This window comes from Euprymna scolopes, chromosome 4 (genome assembly GCF_053919585.1).
Source record: "Euprymna scolopes isolate OS-2025 chromosome 4, ASM5391958v1, whole genome shotgun sequence".
NCBI lineage: Eukaryota > Metazoa > Mollusca > Cephalopoda > Sepiida > Sepiolidae > Euprymna > Euprymna scolopes.
This window is the reverse complement of record NC_136485.1, coordinates 179,368,827-179,382,797: the sequence shown is the minus strand read 5'-3', so window position 1 is coordinate 179,382,797 and position 13,971 is coordinate 179,368,827. Positions and strand designations below refer to the sequence as shown.

At 28.7% G+C, this 13,971-nt stretch overlaps 1 protein-coding gene across 1 annotated transcript in view; it reads left to right on the top strand.

Moving 5' to 3' along the window:
• The window catches only part of LOC145270423 (methionine synthase-like), a 164,358-nt gene that overhangs the window by 47,828 nt on the left and 102,559 nt on the right, over nucleotides 1–13,971 (top strand). The window contains exons 7-10 of the mRNA XM_080126066.1: nucleotides 1,500–1,559; nucleotides 1,712–1,806; nucleotides 4,065–4,165; nucleotides 6,931–6,992. Coding sequence (XP_079982192.1) covers nucleotides 1,500–1,559; nucleotides 1,712–1,806; nucleotides 4,065–4,165; nucleotides 6,931–6,992 — 318 coding nt within the window. The remainder of the gene's footprint in view (nucleotides 1–1,499; nucleotides 1,560–1,711; nucleotides 1,807–4,064; nucleotides 4,166–6,930; nucleotides 6,993–13,971) is intronic.

The window sequence follows — 13,971 nt, the reverse complement described above, 5'->3', positions numbered from 1 at the left end:
GTAAAAATATGAATGCCAAAAAAATTAGAGAAATTGGTAAATTGATAAAAATTTTATAAACATGGTTATCTCCCTTACAACATGAAGATTTTTAAGAATGTTATTGACGAGGATAATAGAAGAAATTAAAATAGAATACTTATATATGGATATAAATTAAAAAGATAAATTTAAAAGTTAAATCAATGACATAATGTATATGGGATGAAGATAAATTTTAATTAATATTTTTTAAATTAACCTTTTAATTACAATTCCTTCTTGAGAAATAAAATATTAAGTAAAATTAATTGAGATCGTAGATGTAAACAAAACCGATATGAAACTATCGTAGATTGAAGTGGATATAGTTAGAACAAATAAATATAAATTAGAATTTGAGGATGTAGTTTGGTATTTAGAAAATAAGACAAATTATTTGGAGAAGAAAAATAATTATTTAAATAAAAAACATATAGAGGTTTAATGTAATATTAAGATAGGTAATTGGTTGAAATATAATTTAAAAAATAGAAATACGAAAATGGGGTGATTACAAATGCCATGGCTAACGAAAATAATTAAACAAAAAAACATAGGAGAGTGTGGTAGAGGTAGGTTCAGCTGCTTGCTTTTTTAAATGTTCATATATGTATAAATAAAATTTAATAATTAAAAACAATAATACTAACACCACACCAAACCAAACTAATATAGTGTATGTATTTATTTGCCGTTTTGAAAATGTGTCCGAACCCACTCTAAAAACTCATACAACACATACATAGGCCACACCACAACAACACTCTCCCGACGGCTAACCTATCACTTATCCCACAAGTGCCATAAAACAACACCTAACATTCCATGATAAAACCTGCAGTCGTCCGACATTAAAAATATCTTAACTAACAATACTAAAATTCGATACCTTAACAGTTGCACACAAAACTAAAATTACAAAAAGCCATACTAATCAAAAAAACTACAGCCCCTTATTAACTGGATCTCATTTAATATCAGGAGAAATATACTAACTGTATTCAATAACTAACAATAAATAAACCAAATAAATAAAATTTAAAATAAGAAAATCAAATTAAAAATAAAATTAATTCGCCCCTACCAATCCTGCACCCACCTTTTATAACCAATAAGAGAAAAAAAACAAACTATAAATACACCAAACCTCAACCTCAAAGAAAACAACAACAATCGCTCCTGACGATGATTGGATGTACCAAAAGAAAGCGCTTGGGAAGAATATGGCTGAACAACAACTTTTGGGTGCCATAATATACAACATACCAGCTAAAATAAAAAAAGACCGCTCAGCGAATTGAAAAGATCTCCAGAAAAATTGGAAAAAATAATAACTCTGTCATGTTCAATCAGACATGCTTGAATAATGATTTGCTGCCAAAAAAAAAAAAAAAAAATTTTTGTGAAAAATTTTTTTATTGATAGTATTTTTAGTCTTTTTTCATTTTTTTGCAACTTTATTTTATTTATTTTTGTAGGCTGCATTGTTTGCTATTCAAGAAATATTTGATAAAGAAAATATCAAATGTCCTGTTTTTGTAAGTATCAGATGATTTTTTCTTCTTCTATGTTCAGTTTTTGTTATTTTCTTTTTTTTTTCAAGGGAACAACTAGTCAGCCTTTCATTTTTCTCTATTAAAATGAGTTAAACCTTAGGATTACAATTTTCTTTTTCTTTATTTTTTTGTAGGTGTCAGGTACAGTTGTGGACAAAAGTGGACGGACCCTTTCTGGACAAACCACTGAGGCATTTGTTATAAGTGTTTCACATGCTGACCTGATGTGGTAAGCTACACTTTCCATAATATATCTTAGCACCTTTTCTTAGCAATGTCTGCACTTTAATGTTGACATTTTTAAAACACGCTCAACAGATTGTATTTATAGCATCTCATTCTAGTAAAGCACATTTGTTATAGAAAGGAAGGAAAGTCATGATATTTTTATTTACTCAGCATCCTGATGCTTTTCTGACAGGAAGTTGCTTGAATCCTATGACGTCTGTCTATCACTCAAATACACAAGTGCTACCATGAAGCTAAATATACTTAATATTCGTCTATCATGCTAAAAGACTTAGGCTTCTTTCCTTTAACAATTGCAAGAAACCTTCTCAACCACCGATAGTCATGACTAATAACACTATGTAAGAGCTCTTCTTTCAAATTACTTGCTTGATATTCACAGGCAACATGAACTGGAACAAATACAATGAGGAGATTGCAAAGGCTGCTGCAAAGAAGGTGGGTTGCCTCTATGGTGCTAGAAAATTACTCACATTTGAGAGTATCCTATCTATACAAAGCCACCATTCACTCCTGCATGCATGCAGTATTGTTGCCACATCTGGGCTCGTCTCTCACTCTCTTAGAAAGGGTAAAAAAATTTTTTTCAATCTAATAGGTCCCGCACTATCGGCCAAGCTCCAATCTCTGTCTCATCATTTTATAAGTACTTAAATGAAATGTGCTCTGATGAACTCATAGCACTTGTACCCCCTTGATGTAAATATCCTGTATATCTACAAAGCCACCATTCACCCATACCTGGAGTATTGGTGCCACATCTGGGCTGGTGCATCTATCGCTAGTCTCTCCCTCTTGGATAGGATCCAATAAAAAGTCTTCAATCTATTAAGTCCCACTTTGTCAATTAAGCTGCAATGTTACATCTCTGTGCCTGTTTTACAAACATTTGTATTCTGATGAACTTGTTGCACTTGTGATCCCCCAGCGTACATATATCCGATAAACCCACTTAGCAACAAAATCGCACCTCTTCACTGTTGAGATCCCTAAATGCCAGAAAGCTTTCTGCTCTAATAGTTTCTTTCCTCGAACAGCCAGGCTTTTGAATTTCCTTCCTGCTACCTGCTTCCCTGACTGTACTGATATGCAGAAGTTTTTTTTTTTTTTTTTTTTACACAGTGATCACCACTCAGGGATAAGGGTTATTGCAAGTACATTATGTTAGTGTGGAGATTTGATGAAGTGTTTACTTAAGGGGGCGATTCATTAGGAATTTGTTAACGTTGGACTTGAAGACATCCAAGTTGTAGTCCGGTGGGAAGCAGGCAGACGGAACAGAGTTCCACAAGCATGCAGTTCTAAGAAAATGTTTAAATGTAACGTAAACTAGCATCTTGTTAATCTTTCCTTGGCATGGTCCCTTATAGTAGCCCCTTACGTCCAAGTGGAGATATGCTTTGTTAAGAGTGAACGTGAGTAAAAAAATATAGTTTGGCTTCATTATTTAAGGTTTCATAGAGTTTTTCACTTCATAATTTCACAGAGTTTTTCACTTCATAATTTCATAGAGTTTTTCACTTCATAATTTCATAGAGTTTTTCACTTCATAATTTCATAGAGTTTTTCACTTCATAATTTTCAAACAAAAATCATTTGAACCTTATGATTTCTCTTTACTTTTTTTGTTTTTGGAATTCTTGGAAATAAGGCTTCATAATTCTACCAAATGATTCCTTCCATTACCTTTTTTTTAAATTTGATTTTGTTTAAAACAAAATCTTCCACTGGCAGTAATAATAAATAATAAATATTTATTGATTTTAAATTCCAGTAAAACAAAAATCTATAGATCACTCCCTTTACAAATGTGTCTTTATGTTTGAGAAAATATGTGCACATTTAACATATGCTTTTATGGTAATTGGAACAAAATAATAATTTTATAGTTAAATATGTAGAGATTTATAAAAAATCGAAATTGGTAATTGTATCAGAATTGGAAAAAAATATTGGAATCGTCCCATAACTAAAATTAATCAAGTAGTTTTATCTTTTTAAAGAAAATCATTTTTAAACAATTTTTAAAAAAATCTTAATTATTGTGGAGTTCTCTCTCTTTTTTTTTTTTTTAAGATTATTTTGAAGATGGCAGACAAAATAACATCTTCAGTTGCTCATAAAATTTGATGTTCCTTATGCTAAACCAGAATCGTTGTTTCAAAAAAAAGCAGCATTGCTGTTATAGTTTATTGATCATTCATTTAATTGATAAATGTGTCTTTTCTTTTTTTTCAGTTTGGGATTGAACTGTGCCCTCGGAGCAGTGGCCATGAGGCCATTCATTGAACTGATTGCTAAAAATTCTCCTGCATTTGTGATATGTTACCCAAATGCTGGTAAATGAATTTTTTCTTCACATTTCTTTTAATTTTTAGTAAAAAATTTCTAGTTGAAAAAAAAAAAAAACGCAATTTCTGAGAAATTATTCTTACATTTGACTTTTAACCAATATTACAAACGAGCAAAAGTTATATCCTGTTGACTTAGAATGTGTTGTGGTGTAAATGTTGAAAGGAATAACGAGAAGACTCAGAAACAGTGAAATGAATAATATATTAACAGAAATACAGACAAGTGTGTTGAGTGGGAACTCCGCTCAACTGAAAGACAAGTAATGTTACAACTCTGCTTACTGGAAATGACGTCAGGAATAGCCCATTGTCAGAATCTGTAGGGTTGCCATCCCAACAAAATGAGTGATTTATCAAATTGATGGTTTGATATGGTTAAATTTGTGCTCAGTTTTGTGTTAAATACTAACCCCTATTAACCCATAATATGCATTGAACAAATACCGTAATACTTAGTTTGCTGTACCTTATCATAACAAAGGTCCATACAAAATTTCAGCTAGATTGGTCCGGTAGTTTACAAGAAAAGTGGACAGACAGACTAAAAGAAATCTCATTACTCTTGCATCATCTTTTGACCTGATTTCCATGATGTTGGTTTGGACTTTATTGGCAGCTGGGGAGAACCACCAGAACAAGCTGAGCGCTGATCAAATTTTAAAACACTAAGAAAAAAAACTAATTAATTTCTTTGTTTTTTTACAAAAAAAGAAAACAAAGTATATAAGTAATTTTGGGGATTGATGAAGAATTTAACGCCTTAGCTGCTGGATATTTTTCATACCAAATTTGAACAAATCAGTTATATTAAATCATAGATACTTTTCATACATATGAATATTGTTTCATCTATATATATAAAAGCGAAAATGTATGTGTGTATGTATGTACGCTTTTCCCCGATGTCCACAAAAGGCTTCTTTCAGAGAAGCACTTGCTCGCTTCACAACTCCTTAAAACTTTTTATATCATCTATAAATTATAATATCTCAGAGTTAGCCACGGAGATCGCCTGTCTATTTAATTTTATTGACTTTCAAACCTTAATTATTCCACATTTCCTGCATCAGCACGCGTTACATTCAGTTTTAGGTATAAAAAAAAGCGAAACTCGACTCTAATAACAGGCCCAGAGCCAGTGAACGTTTGTCGACTTCGTCATATCAGACGGGGGAGCGGGTTTTTGAAAACAAACAAACCGATTTATTGACATTAAAAACTGTCCCGCACAAAATTCTGACTGCTGAATACCTATCGCCATCACGTCAATCAAAAATGAGCACCTGTTTTTTTTTTTCACACTTTACTATTTTCCAACTGCGCGTCGTAAAAGCTTGATTTTTTTTTCACGGGCACCTGTTGTTTTTTCACACACACCTACAAACACCCGGGCAACGCCGGGTACCCCTTGCTAGTACTAAATAAAACATGATAAATATTTATTTCCAATAAAAATAACATTTTTTATTAAAAGCATATAACATAAAGTTACAAAATTTTCAAAGTTATATCTAAATAGCAATCTGCTTGACATATCAACACTTAAGCCAGACTAGTCTTTTTTTTCCCTACCACTATATATTTGCACAAAGATATATTTTGTCTGAAAATAATTATTCTGGAAAAAAGGTTTTTAGACTGAAGACATTTTTTCTTACCTACCAAATAATTAAAGGGAAGTAATCATGTAATGAGTTATATCCCTTGATTTCTAAAATGTAAAATACGCTTAAATATGATATTTTAATTTGTCCAGATTTCATATATATTATTATAGAGTCGTGATTTCAAAAGTAAACAAAAGTATTTAGGTGCCATCAACTGGAATCGAAACTGAAACTGTACCATTCAAAGCTGGTGACGTTACCACTGTACCAACATGACATGCATATAAACTGATTAAAAATAAAAAATAAACTAAGATGAATTAACAAAATGTTTAACGATTCTTTCAATTGTAAGCCATTTTTGACCCCTTAAAAACAATCTTAACCGACTAAAAACCCATAAAAGAACGATCCATAAAAAAATCCAATCATTTGAGGCCCCTACCGACAGACATATAGCCATTTATATATTAGATTAAACAGTAAAGCTTCCACATTAATATTTGTTGTTTGATTATTAACTCCACATACTAATGTAACATAATCGGTGACGCATATGTAACAGCAGCGGAATGATACGTGTGCAAATGATCAAGCTGGTGCATAAGATGACGTCGCAGTAGAGGGAGAGAAGCAGAGAGACAAAAGGAATCATGTGGGTGGTGAGAGTGACTGGGAAAAAACAAGTGAATGGGAGAAGAATTTTTAAAGCAAGATGCAATCCGAACTTTGAACAAAAAATGGTCGGATGATCTTGTGCTGTGGAGCGAGTTGCAGACATAGCAGTCGAAAGAAAAGCAGAGATTTAAAAAGCATGTGTCACAGTGACTGGATTTGAGCAGACATATCAACACAAGAGGAGAAAAAGCACATGTTTGATACACATGATGAACAAAGAGACTTCTAAAACCAAAATGTGGGCATAGTTTGGAAAGTGTCATGAATAGGTGCCTTTTATTTCAACTAAAAAAAGCTGAGTTGAGTTTCCTTTTTTTTGTTCCTTTGTTTCGTAAAATAATTTTTAATAAACAAATCAATCATTTTTTTTCTTTTACTCCCAAGAAATGTCAGATAAGTATACTAGTAATATATGTATACCTTTGTTAATATTTTGTCTCGTTTGATTTCTTATTTTATTTGTAGGATTACCAAATCCTTTTGGTGGATACGATGAAACTGAAGAAATGATGGCAGCAAACATGAAGGTTTTTTTTTTTTTTTTTAGATGAGGATTGATTATTTGGATTTTTTGGATTACTGTTTTTTTCTTGAATATTTCACAACATTTTAGTTGTTTTAACCTCCAACCTTCTTTAGGTGTATCTTGTCGAACTCAAGAATGAATCTTTTTGCAAGGACCTGTAGCACAGTGAACAGAGTGCTTGATAAAGTTTGGTTGTAAAAGTTACACTTGGTGAAGGTTCAATTCAATATTTGTTATGAAGATTAAGTATTAGTACCGGAATGTAGGTTTCACAAAAAGAAGTAAGGGTTATTTCCTTTTTCATTTTTAAGTAAAGTGACAATTGAATATTAGAATGGAAATTTCTTTTACTAAAACACAGTCTCCTTTGTCAAAATTGCTTTTTAACATTAGCTATGTAGTTTTTTGTTTTTTTTACATTCATCCTAATATGTAAAATCCTAATATATATATATATATATATATATATATATATATATATATATATATATATATATGATGTTGGGACAATTAATCGGAATTGGAAAAATATGAATTTTGGCGGGTATTGCAATTGGTATCGGTATTAGACAAATGTGTGCTCATTTTCCAATGCAAAAAAAAACAATTTTTTTTAAATGTTTTGATTTATTTTTGTTTAAAATTTAATTTTCATAACAATGATGAAATGATAACCATTAATTGATTTAAAACTACCAGTTTAAAAAGAATCACAATTGGAATGGGTAATTGTATCGGAATCAGTAAAAATATTGGAATCATCCCATCACTAATATATATATATATAATTTGAGGTTGCTCGAAACATGCTCATGACTGTAGCAACAAACTACTGCTTATGTAAAGACAAATTTAAAATATATATATATATTGTTTTAATAAAATCAAAACATAAAGGAATAGATTGATAATTACAATTAGTTACAATTGTTTCAAGGCTATTCGGACAAATTCAAACATTATGTCGTTTGAAAATTTTTACAAGAACAGCCTATCGTCAGATGTATTGAATAAAAAAACATTTTAACAATATATCCTGTAATCGTAAATATTAAGAGGTAGGAACGAAAGAAAATAAAAAAATTAAAAATAAATTTAGATCCTTAATTTTTATAGAGTAATGTTAAACTTTTTTTAGCTAATAATGGAGTAAATTAGATGTGATAAATGATTCAAATTTAGCAAGCAAATCTGGAATCTAATATTCTACACTAGTATCACATTAATAGAAATAAAGACAATGGATTATTGGATAAGAAATTTAAACCTATAAAAAAGCTTAGCAATATTGTTTCAAAACTAGGAACACAATTTTAGTTATATTGATGGTGGAATAGATGAAACTATTTCTAGATCAATAAAATAGCTTAACAAAGATTAGCAATATAAATTCAACAACAAAAAAACAATATTAGTAATTAAAGAATGAGATTAATTCATACTGTTTTTAGATCAGTATACCTTAAGATTATCAGCCTTAATCTCACATTTGTACACTATTTCTGAGATTAGGCATTTGCTAACCAACGGACAATTAGCGGGTATTCTGCAATTACAGTTTCTCTCTAAAACCTGTTCATCCGATGCTGACTTATTATTATTCCTTATTTTGCTTATTTTCTTGTTATTAAAGCTTATTATAGTGTTGGCTAAGTTGGCAGAGGTTGAGAGAGATAGTTTTACTGAGTTCCTGTTAATTATTTTGCTTAATCTATTCTCAGGTGGCAAATTTTTTTCAATTATTCTGTAAAATTCCTTAGGAATATTGTTTTGGATATGCTTGCTAAATGGCGGATTAAACCAAACCTGTTTCTTGCGTCTGTTTCTCTTATTCCTAGTACCCACCTCATTATTACCTGTTTCACTGCTATTATTACTATATATATATATATATATATATATATATATATATATATATATATATATATTTTTTTTTATTCAATCTTCACCCCAAACAAGGCAAGTGCCACTTTGAAGTAGGGGGCTACTATCGGGGATATAATTTACGGGGGTATTATGAAGGGAGATGAGTAGAAAGATGTAAGTAAAAAGGCGTAAGTAATTTTCTGGCACGGTAGAGAGAGTCCACCTTCTTTGCAGCAGCCTTGGCCATGCTCTCAATGTATCTATTCCAGTTCATGTTCCCTGTAAACGTTAGGCCGAGGAGTTTAAAGGAATTACTTTCAGACAGTGTGTTTTTGGCCATTGTTATTGGTGGTAGAAGAGGTTTCTTGTAGTTATTGAAAGAAACAAGCTTAGTCTTAGCAGCATTGAATGTGACCATCCATTTTTGTCCCCATTCCACTACAGATTGAAGGTCATCCTCTAATGTTTTTGCCATTTCCTTAGATATGTCTTCATTTGTTTTCCCCTCATGCCTATTATAGAGGGTGGTGTCATCGGCAAATATACCCATCTCCGAAATAATTTTATCAGGGAGGTCGTTTATGAATATCAGGAATAATAAAGGTCCAACTATAGACCCCTGAGGTACACCCGCATGTATATCATATTGTTTGGATGTATGACCGTCGAGGACAACTTGGATTTTTCTCTTACTTAAGAAGGATTTAATTACATTATGTATTCTTCCAGTGATACCATATAATCTAATTTTCCTTAGAAGACCATCGTGCCATACCCTGTCAAAAGCCTTAGATATATCAAGGGCTACCGCTCTACCCGCCCCTGTTTTGTCCAGTGAACGGTATATACATTCAGAGACCACAGTTAAGATATCTGCTGTTGAACGGGCTAACCTGAATCCATATTGTTTGTCAGTCAGGAGTTTAGCAGCTGTTGGGTGCTGGACTAGGGCTTGATTAACTAAGGACTCAAATATTTTGGCAAAAAGTGGGAGGAGGCTAATGGGGCGATAATTTAGTGGGTCAGTTCTTTCACCAGAATTCTTGAAGACTTGTACCACAGAAGCGGTTTTCCAGCAGTCGCGAAAGCAAGATTTGTTAAGGCATTTATTGTAAAGTTTGAAGAGAACTGGAGCAACCTCAGCAGAGCATTGTTTTATTAGCACAGCCAGGATGAGATCTGGTCCACATGCTTTTGAGGTGTCTCGGTTTTTTATGATACCATGCACCTGAGACGGGGTGATTTTCAAATCGTCTAGTGTGGCATCTGTCCGCAAAGAAAAGTCAGGGAGGGAGTGGTGTGCCGCGTCCAGTGTGGAGTTTGAGGCAAACCGACTAGCAAGCAGATTAGCCTTGTCAGTTGCCATGCAAGCAATGTCATGATTGTTTGATAGTGGGAGAATCGTTGACTGCCCATTATTTACTACACTGTTGTAGATTTTCCAAAAATCATGGTTTCCTAATTTCTGTGCTTCGATGCGTTTCCTGGTAGTTTCAGTGTAATCTGTCTTAGCTGTCGCTATTACTCTCTTAAAATTATTTCTGGCTTCTATATACTTCTGTCTGTTTGAATTGGACTTATGTCGGTTGAATCTGTGGAACGCATGCTGCCTTTGAGCAATGGCAGCTGCACAAGCAGAGGTAAACCATTGAGGAGAGTGGGGGCTTGCTATAGAATTTCCGTGTGGGAACATGTGCCTCAATTGCAGTTTTGAACCATTCAGTGGTCTCATTTGCACACTGTTCAGCTGGAGAGAAAAGATATTTGGCTAGTTCTCTGGTGGCTTTTATTAATACCTCGTTATTTTGAGTAGTGGGTTTTCAGTTTTAGGACGAGAATTTAGGCTGATTTCTACCATTATCACAGCGTGATCAGCATTCCCGAGTGGGCTGTGGGCATTTGTTGTACAATCATTTGGAACTGTTGTCAGAAACAGATCTAGAAGTGAGGCATGTTGGTCTTGCTGGTCTGGGAAACGTGTCGGAAATGTAACCGTCTGAGATAGGGCATGGGATATAGAGAAGCTATGTGTTGTGCTACCAGCTATATATATATATATATATATATATATATATATTTTCATTAACCCATGAGTTTATATATATATATAATCCTAATTTTGAAATTTAATATTTGAAAAAGTTAAATTTCAAATATAGAAATTTTATTGCTTGCAAGACAAAGAATACAGTATAATAAAATATATTTCATTAACCCATGAGTTTCGATGTTTATACATCTCCTCGGAGGAAAATATTAGCAAATATTATAAAAGGTTTGCACCTAATTTGCTAAAGGTAATAAACATAGAAAATTAACTTAAATGTTTTTAAATCATTGTACCTACATGGAATAAGGGAAATTGGGTATTGATGCTGCAAAAAAAGGATACTGAACTTCAAATCGAATGTGTATGATAAATCCTGTAATGGAAGTTCTTTGTATTCAGCAGGTAAAAAGATCCAACGCGTATTGTAATAAATCCAAGGAAGCTGGTAGCAATCCAATATATACATATTTCCACAGTTTTTCTTGAATTTGATTGGATATCCGACAAATCTTTGATTATATCAATCCGGTAAAAAGTTTTTTTCATATATCAGTTTCAAAATTCAGTTCAAATTTTCAATCAATTTGTGAATAAAAACAAAAAGATATTTGTAGACAGGCGATAAATAAAATGAAAATCAGCACAAATCAGTAGATTTATTGTATTTCGTTATTCTGAATAGTATATATATATATATATATATATATATATATATATCATATCTGAATAGTATATATATATATATATATATATATATATATATATAATTTAAAGGAGATTAGAATAATAGTCTAAAGAGTTAAGTGTATTTTAATGTAATAGTGAAATTACTAGTTTAATTAAAATACAGGAAATGCTCGTTGTAATTTAGATATATAATAAGCTCGATAGTTAAATGTCCTAGAGCTAATTCAATATTAAGTAATGTGATTTATAATTTAAAAATTTAAAAAAATTTTTAAATTTAAAAATCAAAATTTAATTAAATTAAAAATCAGTTTCATAAGAAGGAAAAACAACAAAGTCAATTATCTGTACGATCGTTTCGGAAATCCGTGCTTTTTATTTGTGGTATACATGAAGTCACGTAGAACAATTATACATAGTTTTTTTGGTAAGCACGGTCTCCTCATCAGCAAATTTAGGAGGATTTCTATTGAATTGAAAAGACACCAAAAATAAACCTAGCATTAAAAGTAAGGCAGATGAATCTGAAAAATTGAAGTAAAAGGTTTGGATTTAAAATTTATGAGAAAATTAATAAGAAAATTGGTATAGGTTAGAAATCCTCCTAAATTTGCTGATGAGGAGACCGTGCTTACCAAAAAAACTATGTATAATTGTTCTACGTGACTTCATGTATACCACAAATAAAAAGCACGGATTTCCGAAACGATCGTACAGATAATTGACTTTGTTGTTGTTCCTTCTTATGAAACTGATTTTTAATTTAATTAAATTTTGATTTTAAAATTTTAAAAATTTTTTAAATTTTTAAATTATAAATCACATTACTTAATATATATATATATATATATATATATATATATATATATATCATATCTGAATAGTATATATATATATATATATATATATATATATATATATCATATATATATATCATATATATATATATCATATATATATATATATCATATATATATATATCATATATATATATCATATATATATATATATCATATATATATATATATATCATATATATATATATATATCATATATATATATCATATATATATATCATATATATATATCATATATATATCATATATATATATCATATATATATCATATATATATATCATATATATATATCATATATATATATATTATATATATATATCATATATATATATATATATCATATATATATGTATATATGATTTAAATATATAATATAATATATATATTATATATATATGTATATATGATTTAAATATATAATATATATATTATATATATATGTATATATGATTTAAATATATAATATAATATATATATTATATATATGTATATATGATTTAAATATATAATATATGTATTATATATATATGTATATATGATTTAAATATATAATATAATATATATATTATATATATAAATATATATATGATTTAAATATATAATATAATATATATATTATATATATATGATTTAAATATATAATATAATATATATAATATTGTATATATATGATTTAAATATATAATATAATATATATATTATATATGATTTAAATATATAATATAATATATATATTATATATGATTTAAATATATAATATAATATATATATTATATATATGATTTAAATATATAATATAATATATATATTATATATATATGATTTAAATATATAATATATTATATATATATATATGATTTAAATATATTAAATAATATATATATACATGATTATATATAATATATATATATACATGATTATATATATAATATATATATAATATATATACATGATTTAAATATATTATATAATATATATATGATTTAAATATATTATAATATATATATATGATATATATATGATTATATATGATATATATATATATGATTATATAAAATATATATATATTTATATATGATATATATATATATATATGATTATATAAAATATATATATGATTTAAATATATTATATAATATATATGATTTAAATGTATTATATAATATATATATAAATGATTATATATATAATACATATATATATATATGATTTAAATATATTATATAATATATATACATGATTATATATATAATATATATATATGATTTAAATATATTATATAGTATATATATACATGATTATATATAATATATACATATATGATTTAAATATATTATATAATATATATATATAATATATATATACATGATTATTTATATAATATATATATATGATTTAAATGTATTATATAATATATATATAATATATATACATGATTATATATATAATATATATATGATTTAAATATATTATACAATATATATATAATATATATATACATGATTATATATATAATATA